Source organism: Ceratotherium simum, chromosome 11 (assembly GCF_057802395.1).
Source record: "Ceratotherium simum simum isolate JZ-2026a chromosome 11, ASM5780239v1, whole genome shotgun sequence".
NCBI lineage: Eukaryota > Metazoa > Chordata > Mammalia > Perissodactyla > Rhinocerotidae > Ceratotherium > Ceratotherium simum.
In genome coordinates this window covers 39,243,246-39,263,973 of record NC_141910.1, presented here as the reverse complement: position 1 = coordinate 39,263,973, position 20,728 = coordinate 39,243,246, and the positions used below count along the sequence as shown (strand labels likewise).

The 20,728-nt window shown below is 35.8% G+C and overlaps 1 protein-coding gene across 3 annotated transcripts in view; it reads right to left on the bottom strand.

Annotated features, from left to right (window-relative positions):
• The window catches only part of THADA (THADA armadillo repeat containing), a 313,262-nt gene that overhangs the window by 268,847 nt on the left and 23,687 nt on the right, over positions 1-20,728 (bottom strand). For 2 of the 3 annotated variants that reach the window (XM_087436835.1, XM_014792321.2), the window contains exons 15-21: positions 18,757-18,880; positions 11,880-12,031; positions 8,817-9,030; positions 5,225-5,360; positions 4,724-4,860; positions 1,678-1,836; positions 119-276 (exon numbers count right to left, since the gene is read on the bottom strand). In XM_087436835.1, the coding sequence (XP_087292961.1) occupies positions 119-276; positions 1,678-1,836; positions 4,724-4,860; positions 5,225-5,360; positions 8,817-9,030; positions 11,880-12,031; positions 18,757-18,880 (1,080 nt within the window). The remainder of the gene's footprint in view (positions 1-118; positions 277-1,677; positions 1,837-4,723; positions 4,861-5,224; positions 5,361-8,816; positions 9,031-11,879; positions 12,032-18,756; positions 18,881-20,728) is intronic. The other variant, XM_087436834.1, reaches the window with a different exon arrangement.

Genomic DNA, 20,728 nt, shown 5'->3' with positions numbered 1-20,728 from the left:
TTCTTCAGTTGACATCCGTAGGATTTTATTCAAGAAAAATTCAAAACTCTTTTTTTTTTAAAGTTGGGTTATAAATAAAAGTTTGTGACTTATGCTTTGACCAGAAATTATACCCTACCTGCTCCACTGTCAATAATCCATCAGGGGATGCTGGCACAGACTGCATGGGTAGAAGCTGGCACAGTGTGCCTAAAAGTAAAGCAACTTCCTTCATACTTCTCCAACAACATACTAGCACCATCTGAGCAGTTACATCACATGTTTTTCCTTCTTTACCTTAAAAAAAAAAAAATCTATTGCAACACTAGACATTTGATTACTCACATCCCAGGTTTCTTAGAACAAGCTTATTCATAATTTCCCCAAGAATAATCTACTTGAACAAACCAATTTGTCATATGTTATATTTATTCAGGAAAAACTAACATTTGTTGAGCATGTGCTATGAGTAAGAATCATGCTAAGTATTTTTTTAATATACTATTTTCAAAATAAATTTAAAAATAAAACACAATATTATTTCAAAACTTAAGTCTAACCTTTGGAAATTAACGAAACAAACTCTGCCTCTCAGTCATCCATAAAATATGACTATAATAAATATACTTCACTGTTTATTTTGGTGAGGGTGGCTGTTACATCAATAAAAGAGTAGGGTAAGACTTTTAAAATCAAAGGAAAATACAAATTCTCTTTCAAAATAGATTTAAATTCCATGGCCAATAAGCTATAATTATTCTTACTCTCTTTTTCTAGTTTTAGGAATATTTTAGTACTGACAAAAAAAAAAAAAAAATCCAAGACAAACTATTAAATTTAAATGGCAAGTTAACAAAACAATATTTATAATGTAATCCCATTTGAGTTTTTTAAAAGCCCACTAAACTAAAAGGATAAATGTACATACATATAAGTACACAGACTAGGTCTAAAAGGATATACACTCAAAAGAGAAGAAGTAGGGCTGGGGAGGAAATGAAGGGGGATTTTAATTTGTTTTTAATTCACACTTACCTCTGTATTGTTTGAAACTATTACACAATAAGCATATATTTACATGCTATTTTGTGTAACCAAAAAAAAAAAAAAAAAAACACAGAGAAATTTTTAAAAGACAATATCCCCATCTAGTGGAGAATGTAGACTAAATCGCTAAGACATTACTACTTCTGATCACTTTTTACAGCACTACAGAAAATTATAAAATAACTGATGAGAAAACAAGCATTAAACTTGAATTCTGGAGGCTTGGTACAACAGAGCTGCTCACATTTTACTGAGGAATCAGATTGCTTCCTTTACACGGCTGCTTGACTGTAAGGACTCTCACAGCCGACAATGAACCACACTGCTGAGAGAAGCCAGCTGCTGCCCAAACCCAAGTTCACGGTGCATCGCTGCTCTTACGTCACCTGGCTGTCACAACAGGTGTCAGCTCTCAAAGGCTTTCTGTTGTAGCACCTTATATACTGCACTGGGGCACACTATTTTCTGGTGAAAGTCTTATCAAGTCATTCCTCAAATAAATCATTTATAAGTTCAAAAAGACCTTATTTTCTAGAAGTGTTCTGCACATGTCTGCAGCCTCTGATTTACTATATAAAAAGAGCATTTTGTACATTTTATTTGTCACAAACACTAATTACAATATTACAACATTCATTTTATAGATATTACCTTTGATTTCCAAAGAAGTATCAATATTCGGTACACTGGCATTCAAGTCTTCCAAATCAAAGCTGTCATGTTCTTTCAATATTTTGGCTTGACCGAAGTAATCATTTGTATCTCGTGGCTGAATCTCACTCAGAATCGTCTGTAAGCGGCTGGCTGACTCTGAGGGAGAAAGATGAGAATACATAAAGCCCCAGAGCCACATCACATGCAGATTTCCCTTCGGGGTATTTGCCCTTAAAAATTTTGTGATTTTCAATACTCGATCATCAGATTTATTCAGAAGGGACTCACAAGGTGGATAATGTGCAAATTATTTATATAAGGTCTTCACGACACTTGAATATACTTTTAAAATATGGCAAACATTTCAAAGAGGTTGAAGATAGGACAAAAAAACACAACAGGAACTGTCCATAGTTGTGACAAAGGCAGCCATCTCATTTACATTGCTTTTCTTAGTGTTGTCTAGGAATCTGAAATATGGTGCTCAATCATGTGAAAGAAGACCAATAAACTTCAATCAATTTTGTTTTATGAGGTTGTTTCCCCACCTACAACATAAGTTATCAAGGTTTAAAGGTAGAAAGTTACAAAGACATAAAAGAAACCCCACCAACAAGAAAAACAATCCTTTGGAATATCATAAAGATTCCATATTTGACTTTGAAATGTATTATGTAATATACTGCTTTCTAAGTATGATTTACAGTCCTAGTATTACATTAAACTTCATTTTTATTCCCCAAGCACTCACTGGATTAGGAAATGTAAGCTCATGAATGCAACATTTTGTCTGTCTGTTCACTGCTGAGTCGCCAGTGCCTAGAACAGAAACTGGCTCATGGCATAGGTACAGTAACATGGGCTGAAGGAATGAATGGATGACTAGGTAAGATAAAGCTGGCCAGGCTCAGATTTTTAAAGAAAAATAACAAGTAATCATCTGAAACAAATTAACAAATCAAAGAACAGGTATTTACTGTATACCTGTTTTAAACAACTGTCTTTTAGGTATTTAGGAAATATAAAGACCAAAAAACTGCTATCATGATGATTTAACCAACATCTTATGTTCATGTGTGGCTTCCATGAAATTTTGCCAAAAAAAAACAAATTTTGACAGCCATGAAAAAGTAACACTAGCCCAAAAAGAAATCATGGAAAGACTAAGAAAAAAGAGGGAGGATCAGAATAAAGTTTTAAGAACCCTACTCATTCATTTTTATGGCTTTTGGGGGAGACTTTTTTCAAGGAATTCAGAATGCATGGCAGATAACATGGGAAAGAAACAGGAAAAATGGAGACAACCAGAGGAAAAAACAAAAGGTAAAATTAAGGAAAAGTCTGTGGGCCAAAGACAGTTTTAGAGACCAACAGATATTTTAAAACTTTAATAACAAACAGAATTTTAGCATACTCTGCAGGCCCTACCCACAATAGGTGACAAATATTCAAGATTTCTCATTCAGAATATACTGGTACTTGCCTGATCCAAATAGTAACAATACGACTGGATGTTCCTTATTCTCATACACTATTTAAGTAGGAAAACTGAAGCGGTAAATTTTGGTACTTAGACTATCAGCCAAAATAAATAAATAAATGTGTCTTACTATGAACCATCACCAATCTTCCAACTCATTTTTAGTAAAAAACAAAACCTAACACTTTCTATGCAAAAGATACAACTCCAGGTTACTTTAATTATCAGCCCAAGGTACTGCACTGTGTGATCCAGTGTGTGTTTATGATACACTCACTGTGTTTTTAATACAAGCCTCTCATTTGCACTCCAAAATGCATTTGCAAACTTTATTTCAAAACCAAATATGAATTTACTTCATGATTTTCTAGGTGTTCAAAGAAACACTAGTGTTAGTATACACCTTTAACAGCCGATCCCTTCTGGCCTGTTGTAGCACAGGAATAATGCCACCTAGGGCATCCCAGGCACTGAGTTTGGCTCCTATCCTTTCAGGAATTGTTCACTCATTGACTTATTCATTATAACAAATATTTATTGTGTACCTACTTCTACAAGGCACTGTGCCAACCAAGCACAAGGGAGGAAAACATAGACAAGATCCCTGTTAAATTGCAACAACTCCGTGAAGGAGAATTCTTTGGGAAGGGAAGAGTGGTAAGAGACAAGACTGGTGAGGCAGCAAGAACCAAACTATCACAGGACCTGGTCTGAGGTGACTCCAGTATTTTAAATAAGAGGGGATGGGAGTGGGGCAGGGCACAAGGGTCAAGTGAAGATTATGTGTAACATGATGAATTATGTGATGAGAAAAGATTACTTTGGATGTAGCAAGACGGAAATGGAAGGAGATAAGAGTAGCTGTAGGGAAACCAGTTGGGAGGCCCCTGGGGTAGTCCAAACAAGAGAAGATAAAAGCCTAGAGTAAGGGAAGAAGATACAGATAAAAAGAAAAGAAGTTTGAAAGATATTTAAGGGGAAACTGAAACAATGTGGAAACTGGCTAGATATAAGGAGCAAAGGAGAAACATCAGCAGCCCTAGGCTCCTGATCTGCGGGAAGAGATCTTTGGTAGGCCCATTTGTAAAGACACAGGAGTTGGGAGGGAAAAGGCAGACGAAAGGTCATGAGTTCAATCTGGGGCGTTTTGAGTATCTCCTTCTATTTTTTTTTTTTAATTAAATGGTCTTTGTATGTCAAACGGTCTTTGCCCATTCCAGATTCCTAATAAGCTGCCTTCTCTGACTGAACTCCATCTATTGCCCACCTCTTTAATTTATATTGCCTGTCTCCCAGTCCCAGCAATTACGTGGTAGTTGTGTTCGGAAATGACAATATTATAAAACCCAATTTACCCCAGGGGAGGAAGCACCTTGCTCATCACCTGGTTATTTATTTATTTAGGTTATTTTTTAACAGTTAAAAATATTACTAAAAAGGCAGAAATATTTCTAATAATTAATAATAATAATTGCTTTTCTTCCCTCTTCAGCTTTTATATCTCTCCAAAGAAATGATTACGGGAGAAAAATATAATAATTCTAGCTTTCATCGTCTGCTGACCTGAATCAGTGTCCATTGGGATGAGGCCTTCTGGGGAGGAGCTCTGAATGACTGGAGACACGACGGCAGAAAGCCTGTAGGACACCCAAAGGAGCTTCTCCACGACAGGTCTCCATTCACTCACCAACTGCAGACTGCTGCAAGAAAGACATGTAGGAAATTTATACTAAGAGCAAAAATCAAAATTTTTAAATGGAAATTAATAGATCAAAGGGAGTGGAAAGAATTTAGGTTTCAAAACTGTGCAATCTAGGAACTGTTTGAGACATAAAAATATGTATATATATGTACATTTTCTAATCTAATGTATATATATGTACATTTCTAATCTAATTTTCTAATAATGTACATTATGTACATATATATGTACATAATCTAATCTAATCTATATATATCTACATTTTCTAAGGCAATAAACTACATTCCTTTCCCAGGACACACTCCAATAAGGGTTTAAAGCTCAAAAATGAGTACTCAGGAGAGAGCTGTGGATAGCCTTACTTCAGAGATAACTTCTGCAAAGCTCCTGTGATACAGTGGACTCGCCCATACATTGGAAATGATGCTGCTGCCTGAAGCAGAGAATTTCCAGCCTGAGATACTTCTTCCTCAAGATTTTCCAGCAAGCATTTGATAACTAGAAAAAGCAAAACACCAAAGTAATGACAGTTTAAAAACATATTTATAAATTTGTGAACAGCAAAACAGTTCCCATGAAAACACCCAACTCAACTGAACTTTATAATAGAGGTTTTGAATAAAAAAAGAGATCTTTCAAGGTTATCCAGCCTGTTATCCATTTCCAGTTAAGATGGAACTGAGTGTCTGTCTCTGACTTCCTGGATCCATTTACAGCATTCACTCCGAATCATTCCTCCTAGACATCCTCTATGGGGGGTAACAGACTCTAGGTGCGCGTGTCATGTCCTATTTGGACAGCAGATGTGGTGTTTTTATATAATGGCTTTACTAAGATATAATTCACATACCATACAATTTATACATTTAAAGTGTACAAATCAATGGTTTTAGTATATTCACAGATATGTGCAACCGTCACCACAGTGAATTTTAGAACATATTCATTGTCACCCCTCAAAAAACCCTCACCTATTATCAGTCACTCCCCTTCCTGCACCTCTTACCTTCCTCAGCCCTAGGCAATCACTTATCTATTTTCTATCTCTATAGATTTGCCTATTCTGGACATATCATATAAACGGAATCATACAATACATGGCTTCTTTCACTTAGCATGATGTTTTTAAAGTTCATTCATGTCGTAGCACATATCAATATTTCATTCCTTTTTATGGCTGAATAATAGTCCATTGTAAGGATATACCATATTTTATTTATCCATTTATCAGTTGATGAATATGTGCACTGTTTCCACTTTTTGGCTATTATGAATAATGCCGCTATGAACATTCATATACAAGTTTTTGTTTGGACATAGTTTTCATTTCTCTTAAGTATATGCCTGTTATGGACTTAATGTTTGTACTCCCACGCAAATTCATGTTGAAGCCCTAACCCCCAATGTGATGGTATTTGGAGGTACTTTTAGGAAGTAATTAGGTTTAGATGAGGTGACGAGGGTGGGACCCCCATGATGGAATTAGTCCTTATAAGAAGAGAGATTAGAGCTTGCTCTCTTTCCTCTATGTGAGCACAGAGCAAGAAGGCTGCTGCCTGCCATTTTACATTCCCACCAGTAGTGTATGAGGGATCCCCTTTCTCCACATCCTCAACAACATTGGTTATTACCTATTTTTTTGAGTAGAGCCAACACACTGGGTGTGAAGTGCTTCCTCATTGTGATTTTGATTTGCATTTCCCTAACGGCTAATGATACTGATCATCTTTTCATGTACTTATTGTGATGGTTATCTTTTTTGGAGAAATAACTAATCAGATTCATTGTCTATTTTTTAATTTGGTTACATCCTTTTATTAGTGAGTTGTAAGAGTTCTTTATATATTTAGATACAAGTCCCTTATCAGATAAAGGATTTGCATATATGTTTTCCATTCTGCAGGCTGTCTTTTCACTTTCTTGATGGTGTCCTTGATACAAAAACTCTCAAATTTTGATGAAGTCCAATTTATCTATTTTTTCTTTGTTACTTGCACTTTGGGTGTCATAGCTAAGAAACCATTACCTAACCCAAGATCACCAAGATTTACACCCATGTTTTCTTCTATAAGTTTTATCATTTTAGCCCTTGCATCTAGGTCTTTGATTCATTTTAAGCTAATTTTTGTATATGGTATGAGGCAGTAGGTCCAAGTTCATTCTTTTTCATGTGGATATCCAGTTATCCCAGCATAGTAGATATCTCCTCTCACTGCTAAGAGGGAGAGGGTTATATTTTAAATTTTAGAATTGTGTATAACCAGTAAATTATTAATATTTAGAATATATAAAGAACTCCTAAAAAGTAATAGGAAAAGACCAACAACCCCAGAGAAAACTGAACAAAGGATATGAACAGGCATCTCATAGAAGGGGGAAGTGAACAGCTTATAAACATGTAAAAGGACGCTCAATTACATTAGCAATCAGAAAAATGCAAGATAAAACCACAGTGAGATATCATTTTATATGCAGGAAAATCTGAAAGTCTGATAATACCAAGTTAAGGTGATGATGTGATGCATCATAACTCTCAAAATTTACTGCTGGGAGTGTAATTTGAAAATCTATTTGGCATCATCTAGTAAAGTTGAAGATGCACATACTTTATGACTAGGCTATTCTACTTTTTTGTTTACCATAAACTCTTACACATGTCTAGTAGAAGATTTTTACAAGAATGCTCACAATGGCATTATTTATTTAGAAAAAAGAAGTCCATCAATAGGAGAATCATTAATAAATTGTAGTAAATTTGTATACTACATATAGTACTATTTACATAAAATTCAAAATCATGTAAAAGAAAATAATATATTGTTTAATGATATATATACACAAGTGGTTAAAATCACGGTAAAAACAAGACGAAAGATTAATATAAAACATAGGACAGTAATTATATGTTGGGGGTGGTTTGAATAAAGGAGAGGCTTCAAAGGTATGGGTGCTGTTGTACTTCTTAAGCTGGGTGTTATCACCTAGGTTGGGAACAAAACTTGTGAAATTTTATATTACTATATAAATCTTCTATATACTTAAATCTTCTTTGTATGTTTGACTTATTTCATAAAGTTTAAAAATGTCTTGAATTTGAAAGCCTTACAGGAAGCATGGAACTCCCGAGTTCACTCCAATTGCAGACCCCTTCCCATCATCCTATCAGCGTCTCCTTTTGAACCCAGCTCTGAAGCAATTAGTGTGGGCAAGCGTCATCTTCCCCGGTACTGTCATCTCTCTATTCCCAGAGCTATGGCCACACTCCCGCCAGAACGACCCATGGCCTTTATTAGTTTTCTTTTTCATGGTTTTTTCTACCATCTTGGAAAGAATAATTTTCCACTCTCTTTCTATATCTCACCCTTTTTTTTAAAAATAAAAATCCTTATCTGTCCTTAATAACAGTATAATTCCAAAATGAAGACTTACTAGCATAAAATCTCCAACAAATATTTGCCGAAAATCACTAGATCTAATCCAACTCAGACCCTAGGTTTGCAACTGGCTGTACGGGAAGAGTAAAAGGCAGGAGTACGACAGCCAGTTAAAACATAAACCCTGACAGACACAGGAACTCAGCTCTGTAGAAAAACAACAAGATGATCTGGATAGTCATAGTACATTTCTGCAGGAAAAAAAGTACATTTTTGATAGAGAAAGAGGTCTTATTTAAGTAAGGGCTTTATTAATGTACACTTGTATATGTACTTATTTAACATGAATCTTCTGTTTCGAAACAAGTGTTATAGCTGAATAAACTATTTATTTGCATAAGAGAAATTCAGGGTGTTCTTATATGCTGGTAAACTACTATGCTTATATGCTGGTAATCTCTTAAATAAAAAACCACAAAGTAAACGTTTAACCATTAGATATTCTAACCAAATGAACAGTGAGAGAGTAAGATATTGGTTTTGATAAATAACAGCCAAAGGTCATTTACTCAATACAAACCCATTAATGTGTTCCTTTCCACCACAGTAGCAGACTTATCTCCATCCCCACACGCAACGTGCTGAGTTTTGACATAGGCAGACAGAGATGACGGCAGAGCATTCTGCCAGATTAAGAAGTTCAGCAGGTAGGAAGCTGTTACAGAGTCATACGGTTTGGTGCTTGTGCTGAGCTCCAATGCTGCCTGGAATAAGCCTTGCAGTTTCTCTGAATCCTAGAATAAAGCACAGACCCAGTAACTGTCACTGAAACATTTCTTTAATTTGAAGGAATAATACACATTTAAAAAGAGAGCCTGCCACATAACTGTAACTCAATATGAACATTAATTCAATTCTCTTTCTCCCTGAATACAGGTTAGAGCTTTTATTATAGTAATTAATGATTATTACTAATCAGTTTCAGTGATGAGAGTCTTGAAAATAATTTCAGTTGGAAAATTCAACATTGATACAGCTTTTTTTTAAAAGAACTTCTTTCTTCAGCAAAAAGTACACTTTTCCCTGCAGAAATTCTGCTATGACTATAGCCAGATCATATTTATTATTTCTATATAGACCAGAGTTCTTTTACATATCAAGGTTTGTTTTACCTGGGCATCATACTCCTGCCCTTCTCTCTCCCCCGCTTCCATACAGCTAGTTCAATGGAGAAAAATACAAATCCATACAAAAATACAAATCCCCCAGGCTATTCCTGGTGAAGCTCCATGTACATGCATGGAAAATAAAGCAATCAGATCAGCCTCAGAAATTCTGCATCAGAGCTCCCACACTTCTGTCTCATATAAACATCCACTCACGTGGCCTGTCCCAAAGGAGAGAGAGAACAAAGGATAATCTACTGTAACATGCACAGAAAGGCACTAGGCTGAGGACAGGAGATGTGGGTCTTAGTCTCAACTCCACGGTTAACAAGTTGTACGTTCACCACATTGGAACTCAGGGTTTCATTGTTCAATAACATTGATTCTACTAGGATTATTCTATAACGGTCTAATATAAGGTAAAAAATCATTATAAATTTAATTTTGAATTTGATTATAGGTACACCAATACTTAATGTCTTAGAATTTCAAATAATAGATATCAAACATACTGATTCAAATATCAGTTTATTTCAATTTAAAATCTTTGCCGTTTGATATGTTTAATTTTCTATGACCTAAAAAACTTAAAGATAGTGGCCAAAAGCTCAAATCTAAATAAATACTAGAAAGAACCAATTAAGCATCTAAGTCATTTTTTGTAACTGACAGTTAAGTTCCTGAATTGCTTAACTAACAAACTAGTAAGAAACACAATAAATAGCCTTTGGAGTCTAAAATATCTTTGTTCTATCAACTGCGGTCAATCAAAACATAATACAAAGACCTTGGCTATGTAGCTACACAAGAAAGAAGAGCAATAGACTAGGTGAGTAGGAAAATCATATATCAGAAAGATACGCCATCAAAAATACATGTATACAAGTCCTTAGATTAGGTTAGCATTCAAAAAATGTTTTAAAGTTAACTATATTAAAAAATTAATTATATATTATATAAGGTATATCCAAAGAAAGACTTTGAAAATATGTAATTAATATTTTAAAATCTTGAATGCCTATTCCTATGATCATTTTACTAATATGAAAGCCATACCAGATAGTATAAAGACCAAAATCCTATAGCAAGCCATATGTGCTACTTAAGTTTCCTGAATTCTACAGTTAGTGGCTATATACCAAACACGTTTATCAAATTAGAAATACAGAGGCCCCCTAGGGCCCTTCATAGGTCATATAAGGAGCAGGTCTTTCATGTAAGTGTTATCATAGACCTTACCTACTCCAGATACTCTCAAAATATTTGCCAGGAATGAGGCATAGTTATATGTATGATACAAGCCTACAGTGTGATGAATGGTAAGGAGCAGGGGGGAGGGGTGTGTGGGAGAGGAGAAACGAAATAGAGGAAGAGAAAGTATCTTCTTTAAAAACTCTGCATGGTACAAAAATTAGAAGCCTAAGCACCAAAGAAGCTTCTGCTCACCAGGGCACTTGAAAGACCACAGGGATAGGTGGACTCTGGAGAGCAACTCACAATACGGACCCAAGATAGAAAAGATGCCCTGAGATCTTGCAATGCCACCTGGAAGCCACAGAAATAGACATCTATGCACTCTGACATACGCTCCTACAGAAGCCCACTGCATCTACAAGCTGTCAGGCCCTAAATGAGCCTAATAGCCGGAGACCAGACCATGGCTCAGCTATAGCCCCTGTAGGTGCCCTTGGTCTCTATACAGCTCTAACAGAAAGCCATAGCAAAGCTCTTGAGCCAGTGACCTCACAGCTGCTGGTGACCTCACAGGCTCTGAATCAGCCTCAAGGGCGCAGCCAAGTGGCTGGGTGAGGGGGTCCCCTGCAGACTCATCCCCATGCTGTGCCCTCACTCCTGAGCCAGCTTTGGTTTCCACGTCAAAGTGAGAAATGCAAGTTGTCAGGAAGAGAGTGGGAGCTGCGGGTGAGGAAGAACGCCTAGAGAGGACTGCTGTTAACCTCAAGGACTCTGAGTTTCAGTCTCAGTTTAGCTTTTGCTTATTGGAAAACCAGAAACATGTTCTCTACCTCACTTACACTCAGCGTCCTAGTCTACTAATCAGGGAGATTATCTCAAAAAACTCAAGTTACTGTAAGTGATGTGTTTTGATCAAATATTAACATGTCCAAGGAAACTGAGGAGACCACAGTTAACTGAAATCTACCAATAATCTTGTAAACAATAAAACCTACTGTGGTTATTGTCCTTCACCTCTCTTTTCATCAAAACAATAAAGCAAGCAAAGCTCACTGATTTGGACTTCGTTTTCTCTTATATTTCCTCCTTCCCCACCATCCATCCTGACCTCCTCCATCCCATCACCCAGTAACAGTAGAGGTATTAATGATAACTGAAATAGATGATGTAAGAAGGCAGATGCAAAAAGCCTGGACAATCCACAGACCATTTTACCTGCTGCTAAAATAGAAAGTTTTCATGCACACATCACATTTACATTTACATAGGAAAAGTCCAAATACCTGAAATTGTACAACTGTTTTTGGTAACTTCATTAGAAGATCAAATGCTAATATTTTCACTTCTTCAAAAGTGCTGGCAAAACATGCCACTAGTGTTTGGAAACGACCAACATCAATATCATGACTCAGCTGATACACTGTTTGGACTCCACCTAGAAAAAAAAAAATATTTAAAAGTGAATAAAAGGAAGATGAAACCAATATTTTGAAGTTATTTGGCCAAATTTATAGAAAATTTGTACAAAACTTCACATTTCATACTTTACCCACAATAGTATAAAATTTTCCATTAATTTGTTTCCTAAAAGGATAAAATAATAAGTATTACAATTCTCCAAACAGGAAATAAATATTTTTTTTAAATGTGTTCAAAACCCCTCCATTCCATGGATAAAGAAAATGTGGTATATACACACAATGGAATACTACTCAGCCATTAAAAAAGATGAAATCTTGCCATTTGCAACAACATGGATGGACCTTGCGGGTATTATGCTAAGCGAAATAAGTCAGAGAGACAAAGTCAAACAGCGTATGATCCCACTCATACACAGAAGATAAAAACAACAACAAACAAACACAGAGACAGAGATTGGATTGGTGGTTACCAGAGGGGAAGGGGAGAGGGAGGAGGACAAAAGGGGTGATTAAGCACATGTGTGTGGTGATGGATGGTAATTAGTGTTTGGGTGGTGAACACAATGTAATCTACAAAGAAATCAAAATATAATGATGTACACCTGAAATTTATATACTGTTATAAACCAATGTTACCTCAGTAAAAAAAAATCCCTCTGGAATACGTCAATGTTCATAGAAGCATTATGCACAATAGCCAAAGAGTTGAAACAACCCAAGCGTTTACCAACAGATAAATAAAATGTACTATATACATATGATGAATATTATTCAGCCATAAAAAGAAATGAAGTTCTGACATATGCTACAATGTGGATGTAACTTGAAAGAATTATGCTAAGTGAAATAATCCAGACACAAAAGGAGAAATATTGTGTAATTCTACTTGAGTTAAATATCTAGAATAGGCAAATCATAGAGACAGAAATTAGATTAGAGGTTACTGGAGGCTGGGGGCAGAGGGGAATGGGAGTTACTCCTTAATGGTTACAGAGTTTCTGTCTGGGGTGATAAAAAGGTTTTAGAAATAATGGTGATGGTTGCATAACATTGTGAATGTAATCAATCCCACTGAATTAACAAGGGGCAAAATAGCAAATTTTTTGTATTTTATCACAATTTTAAAAAATTAATAATATACCAAAAACCAATGAATTGTATGGTATGCAAATTATGTCCCAATAAAGCTGTTTTTTAAAAATTCAAAAAAACACAAATAAAACCACTCCATTCTTTTTCAAAAGGTTATATATTATATAAAAGATAACCTAAGTTATTTTTTAAATAAACAAATAAATTTATGAATATATCTTTTTAAAAATCTTCATAAAACTTGTTTTCTTGACCTAGCATCCAAAGTCCTACCATGCCTTAAGTGAACTGACACAGAATAATCAATATGCTCACATACCCTAATAGAATTACTGGGCATCAAAGATAAGGAATCTTTTGGCCATTCAGGCAAAAAGCTTAATAAATCCACGTAATGGAAAAAATTAGGCTGGCTTCACTCTTCACCATAGCATCATACAGTGCTATTAGATAGAGCAATGGTTAGAAAATCTTCAGGGAAAGGAGATGTGATGAAAAATCGTATGTCAAAATCCTATTCTACTATCAAGTATAACAGTAATATACACATTTTTGAATGTGCAAGAAATTAAGAACTACATTTCCCCAAAAACTCTTCTCAAAGAAAGATGAATTTCAGCCAACCAAGAAACGAACAGAACAACTATCACAAAAGAATGATGGCAGTCACTGGATTCATTTAACTCTAAGATTAAGACTAAACAACTGTGGGAATAACGGGTTTTATAGCAAAATGTGAAGAACATTTACCAACCTTTAACAAATTAACCCCTGATAATAACTGAAAACATTCCTATACTTACTTAATTTGAGGAATACTGTTCAATATAAATCAGCATGTGGGTGTCTTCTTTAATCTTAACTTACAAGTTAGTACAACCCTGTGAAATTCCTAAGGCAAGCAAATGAAGTTTTTGTCACTTCCTTCACACCTCTGCTCAAATTCGTTTCTTCTTTTCCAATTCAGATGCCTTTTATTTCTTTTTCTTGCCTAATTGCTCTGGCTAAAACTTTCGGTACGACGGAGAACGGCAGTGGTGAAAGTGAGCTTCTGTATCTTGTTCCTGATCATAGGGGAAAGGCTTTCAGTCTTTCACCATTGAGTATGGTGTTAGCTGTAGGTTTTTCATGAATGTCTTTATCACATATAGGAAGTTCCCTTCCAGTCCTAGTTTGCTGAGTGTTTATTTATCATAAAAGAGTGTTGAATTTTGTCAATGCTTTTTCTGCATCAATTGAGACTATCACGTGTTTTTTTCCCTTCATTCTAATGTGGTATATTACACTGACTATTTTTTCTTATGCTGAACCACCCTGACATTCCTGGGATAAATTCCACTTACTCACGGTGTATAATACTTTTAATAAGCTGTTGGATTTGGTTTGCTAGTATTTTGTTGAGAATTTTTGCATCTATATCTATAAGGGATACCGGCCTGGAGTTTTCTGTTCTTGTGCTGTTTTTAGAATCTAGATTTGGTATCAAGGTGATACCGGCCTCATAGAATGAGTTAGGAAATGTTCCCTCCTCTCCAATTTTTTGGAAGAGTTTGAGAAGGACTGGTGTTAATTCTTCTTTAAATGTTTGGTAGATTCACCAGTGAAGCCACTCCGCTTGGACTTTTCCTTGCTGAGAAGCTTTTGATTACTAAGTCCATCTCTTTATTGTTACAGGTCTGTTCAATTTTTTTATTTCTTCTTGAGTCAGTAATTTTTATGTTTCCTCTAGGTTACCTAATTTATTGGAAATACAATACAAATACAATTGTTCATTGTATTGTCCTATAACCCTTTTTATTTCGGTAAGGTCAGGAGAAATGTCCCTAACTTTCACTTCTGATTTTAGTTATTTGCGCCTTCTTTCTTTTTTTTTCTTAGTCAGTATAGCTAAAACTTTGTCAATTTTGTTGATCTTTTAAAAAACCACTTTGGTTTCGTTGATTCTCTATTATTCTTCTATTCTCCATCTCACTTATCTCCGTTCTAATCTTTATTATTTCCTTCCTTCTGCTAGCTTTGGGTTAAGTTTGCTCTTCTTTTTCTAATTCCTTGAGGTGTTAAGTTAGGTTATTGACTTGGGATCTTTTTTAACGTAGGCATCTACAGCTATAAATCTCCCTATAAGCACTACTTTACTTCATCCCATAAGTTCTTATATGTTGTGCTTTTGTTTTCATTCCTCTTAAAGTATTTTCTAATTTCCCTAGTGATTTCTCCTTTGACTCATTGGTTGTTTAAGAGCTCTACTCAAATTTGAAGTCTTTTCTGACACCACTGTATGAAACAGCTAGCACTCCCCATCCTCCCAGGTACTCTATATGCCCCTACCCCTTCTCTTCTTGAAATATCTTTTTACAGTATTTATCTCTAGCTGAAATTCTATATATTACTTGCTAATTCATTGTCTGACTCCCTTCACTAAAATCTAAGCTCAAAAATGGGAAGCACTTTATTTTGTACATTGCATATTCTTGGCTGCTTCACATATAATAAGCACTAAATAAACATTTGTTGAACAAATTCTTTTAATCTAATTGTGGAATCCAATTTTTCACCATGAATACTGTGACATTTTATTCTGAGTAAGAAAGATGCATGTGGCTTATTCTTCTTGAACTAGGACATACTTGAGGAAAGGCAGAAACTATTTTGACTAACCATAGTCCTTCTGTAAAATAATATAAAAACCCACATTAAAGTTCTTGAGATAAAGGTGACGAATGAATTTACATTTCCCATCCTATATTTCATGGTCATGCCTCTTTAGCCTCCTTTCAAGTAAATGGGTATAATGTGGCTTGCTGCATTTGCATTACCTCCCAGTTGTTTAATTAACATAATTACTGTGACATCAGTTACTGCCCAATTATATATGACTCATTCATTAGGGAAAATGAGTATGGTTTTTCATTTTTAAAGTAGGTTTAAATATATTAAACTATTCTCTCAATTGAAAATTACCAGTATAATTCAGCCTAGCGTTATTTCCCATACACCCACATACAACTATAACTACATCAAACGTACAGAAAACTTTCTGTTAAATGAATAAGCAGTCACTCTCAGGTAAAACTTCATTTTCTAAGTTCATTTGTAGTACCACTGAAATTCCCTAAACTGATAGATATCCCTGTATTCATTTTCTGTGGATGCTATAAAAAATTACCACAAACTTGGTAGCTTAACACCACAGAAATCTATTCTCTCACTGTACTAAAGGCGAGAAGTCTAAAATCAAGGTATTGGTAGGGCCACGCTCACTCTAGAGGCTCAAAGGGAGAATTTACTCCCTGTCTCTTTCAGCTTCTAGTGGCTGCGAGGATTCTATTGTTTATAGTCATCTTACTCCAGTCTTTACCTCCAACGTCACACTGACTCTTCCTCTTCTGTGTGTCACATCTCCCTCTGCCTCTCTCTTATAACAACACTTGTGATGGCATTTAGGCCCATCCAGACAATCCATGATCATCTCATTTTAAAATCCTTAACTTGGGGGGCCAGCCCCGTGGCTTAGCGGTTAGGTGCGTGTACTCTGCTACTGGTTGGCCCGGGTTCGGATCCCAGGTGCACACCAACCCAGCGCTTGTCGGGCCATGCTGAGGCCGTGTCCCACATACAGCAACTAGAAGGATGTGCAACTATAACATACAACTATCTACTGGGGCTTTGGGGAGAAAAAGGGGGAAAAAAAAGGAGGAGGATTGGCAATAGATGTTAGCTCAGGGCTGGTCTTCCTTAGCAAAAAGAGGAGGATTGGCATGGATGTTAGCTCAGGGCTGATCTTCCTCACAAAAAAAAAAAAAAAAAGGCATTTAAAAAAATAAAATAAAATAAAATCCTTAACTTGGGGCCAGCCCAGTGGTGTAGTGGTTAAGTTTGCGCGCTCCACTTCAGCAGCCCGGGGTTTGCAAGTTCGGATCCTGGGCACAGACCTATGCCCCGCTCATCAGGCCATGCTGTGGCAGCATCCCATATACAAAGTGGAGGAAGATGGGCACAGATGTTAGCTTAGGGCCAATCTTTCTCAGCAAACAGCAGAAGATTGGCAACAGATGTTAGCTCAAGGTCAATCTTCCTCACCAAAAAAAAAAAAGAAAAAAAAAAGTCCTTAACTTAATCACATTTGCAAAGACCCTTTTTCTAAGTAAAGCTCATATTGACAGGTTCTAAGGATTTGAAGTAGATACTTTACGGAGGTCAAATTTTGGCCTACCTCACCTACTTTAATCAGGTGATCAAACTTTTCATCATGAATAACAGGACAAGCCAACATCATCTACCTCCTGATATGATGCCCTGAGAAGAACGTCACATCACCTATGCAATGTTCCTACCAAAAATGCATAACTTAAATCACGAGGAAACAATAAGACAAACCCAAACTGAGACACATTCTTCCAAAATGTTAATGTCATGAAATAAGAAACTTGCCAGATTAAACGAGGCTAAAGAGATGACGAAATGCAATGTGTGATCTTGCATTGGTTCCTAGATCACAGGAAAAAGTGTTTTCTTCTAAAAAAGGCCACTTACTGAGACAACTGGCAAAATTTGAATATGGATTGTATATTAGATAATAGCGTTGTATCAACAGTAAATTTCCTGAATTTGATCATTGTGTTATGGTTAGAAAATTATTAAGAGAGAGAGATAAAGTAAATATGGCAAATTATCAACCACTGATGAATCTAGGCAGAGGGTACAGGGCTGTTCACTGAACTTGTCTTGAAACTTTGCTGTTGTTTTGAATTTTTTCAAAATAAAAACTTGAAAAAAATGGTTTTCTTCAAATGAAGCAAGCCTGTATTAACAGCAAATAACTGTCCTTCTCCCCATCAAAAAATTATACTTTGCCTAAAAATTTAAACAACAACAAAAAAATCCAACTATACTGCAAAGCTCCCTGGTCCTCTGGCCATTCCCTCCAAAAGAACAGCTGAGCAGGATATTTTTCTGTCTGACCAGAGTCAAGAATGATTGAGCACAAATAAGAAATCCACATTAAAACACACAGTTACTTATATACGGGGATAAAAAGAATCATTTCTTGTCAAAAGGGAAAAAAAAAAACAATTCAGAGGGAAGTTAAATGTTTCTCCTCTTGAGTACCCCACAGAAGGAAAAACAAAAAGAACAAAGGGTATCATTAAACCAGAATGCCTGTAAATGACATCTTCATATTGCCTTTCCGAAACCAGATTGAGACTTACGAAACAGATAGCATATAAAGGAAACCACATTTTAACCACAAAGACTCACTGAGGAATGTTATACATAAGAGAAACTATTTTTTTTTTTTAATTTTTAAAACTTAAAGCACAGATTGGGCACTATGTTAAAGCAGCAACACATGAATTGGGGATGAGCATAATTCATAATTCCTTCATTCTCATAATAAGAATAATCCATGAAAACTGTAGTTTTGGGTTGCCAAATAATGATCACTGAAAACAGTTTCTCTCCCTTATGTCCCTTATTGAAAAATTTAATTACATGCAAATAAGAATTATATAGCGAGAATAAAACCTCCCGTAAGAATCTAAACAAAAGACGACAAAATTGAAACTTCAAGTAAACCAAAATGTTGAACAAGTACGTGTTTTGCAAGAAAAAGAAATACTTTCCCCAAACGTTACTGAAAACTTACCTTCTGGGACAGGAAAAACTTCAGCTATTGAGCCTAAAATGGTTAAAGCTGAAAATCTAGTTGGGTAGGAAGAGCCAGGAAACAATGCTTCAAAAAGAGTGTTGCAAATGGATGACATGAAACTCTAAAAAAGAAAAAAATTACAATAAGTATAATTAACTCACAATAGGTCATCTTCACAGTACCACCTTTAAGAGTGGGGTATTTTTTTTTTAATTAAGAGAGAAAAAGATTTTTAAAAACAGTACCAGTTTTTTCGCTTTGCTTGACAATTCAGGTTGGCACCCTTGACCAGGAGTTGTATCATGACTTGAATGAACCCTATCTTTGTAGAGTCAACAAGAAGTACAATTCCTATTGCAGTCCACACAAGAAAAAATGCATTTTTGTTGAAAACAAGATCCGTTCTGCCTGACTTGTGCTAAAGCTGTGTGAATATTGATTTTCTTCACCAGAGGCATTCAGGCATCAAAGGTAGGCATACTTATCAAAGTTTTAAAATGACCAAATATCCAGTACATACTACTTGATAAATTTGATAAATATAATACTTGATAAATTTGGCTATAATAACATAGTTCATAAAAAAATTCAATGGAATAATTGTCTTCTATCTGCCCCTTTGAGGCTCCTGCTCTACCATTGTGTTTACATAAACGATAAAATATAAAACTTTTAGTACAATGCAATTAAAAAAAGCAGCAAAGTGAGAATACTTTATCCAGATAGAGTCTTCTTTCTCTAATTAAAAAAAAATGTTTTAACAATAATAATAATGTCTGTGTTAGACCAAAGAGAAACATTATAAGGAAAAGCTGTGCTTCTCAAGCATCTCATATGCTGCCTCACCCCGACGACATAAACTTTTAAGCGAGCAGCATATAAGCAGCCCTAGTCCCAAGTGACTCCCTGCATTCATTTCTCTGGTCAAGGACACACAACCTTCGGGATTTATCCTGCAGGGCCTTACAAGCCCTAAGTAAGAGTTTATTAATTTATAAACTCTATTGGGTTTCAAAGTAATAGGACAGTTGTTGAAAGTATCCTAGTTAAACTAGTTTTAATTATAAATGAGTAGTAAAGTACTCACATTAAAGAGCAGTAAGTTCATCCTTTAGGAATTATCTTATCCTAATCGTAGTGCCATTTATATTTTTAGACATAGTTCTTCTTTTCCTCAACCCGACTGTAACCACAACGTAGGCAGGGACCACCCTTTATGTTTATATCCCTAGTCCTGAGCATAGTGTCCTACACACACAGCAGGGACTCAACACATGCTCTAGTCACTTTTAATGGCTCCTAGTGAGGCTTCCAAAAACCTTAGCCTAGCATTCAAAATTCTCTACTACCCATCCCCAACTTGATTTTCTAATTCATCTCCCATTACTCAACTTTTCTATTCCCTCAGGTATCTTATATGTCATTCACCTTAGTGAATTCACCATTCCCCAAATTCTTCCTGTACTTTCTTACCTCTAAGCCTTTATTTTAGCTGGTACTAAGGAAAGCCCCATTCAGATTTTGGGGTCAAAAGATCGGGACTGGAGTCTGGCTCCACCACTTGCTAGCTGAGGGACCCTGGGCAGGCTACTCATCTTTTCCAAGCTTCAGTTTTCTCACTTGTTAAGTGGCGACAATAATACCTTTCTCACAGCCTTGTTACTAAACATTAAATGAGAACATGGATGGAAAGCATTTTGTAAATTTAAAAGTACTCTAGCTATTAATATTAGTTATTTAGGTATGAAATAATCTCCTTCACTAGACTAGAAGACTTTCCCAACTAATAGCCTCCTCTTCTCCCTCAGCACTTAGTCTGCTAATGGGCACTGAGCCTACCACACACCGTACACGACACTCACTGTTATAATGATAATAATACGGTGCCAAAGTCGCAGCATCCAAAAGCCATAGGTGACCACAACTGGGAGAAAATATCAGAACCATGAGATTGACTCAGATTAAGACT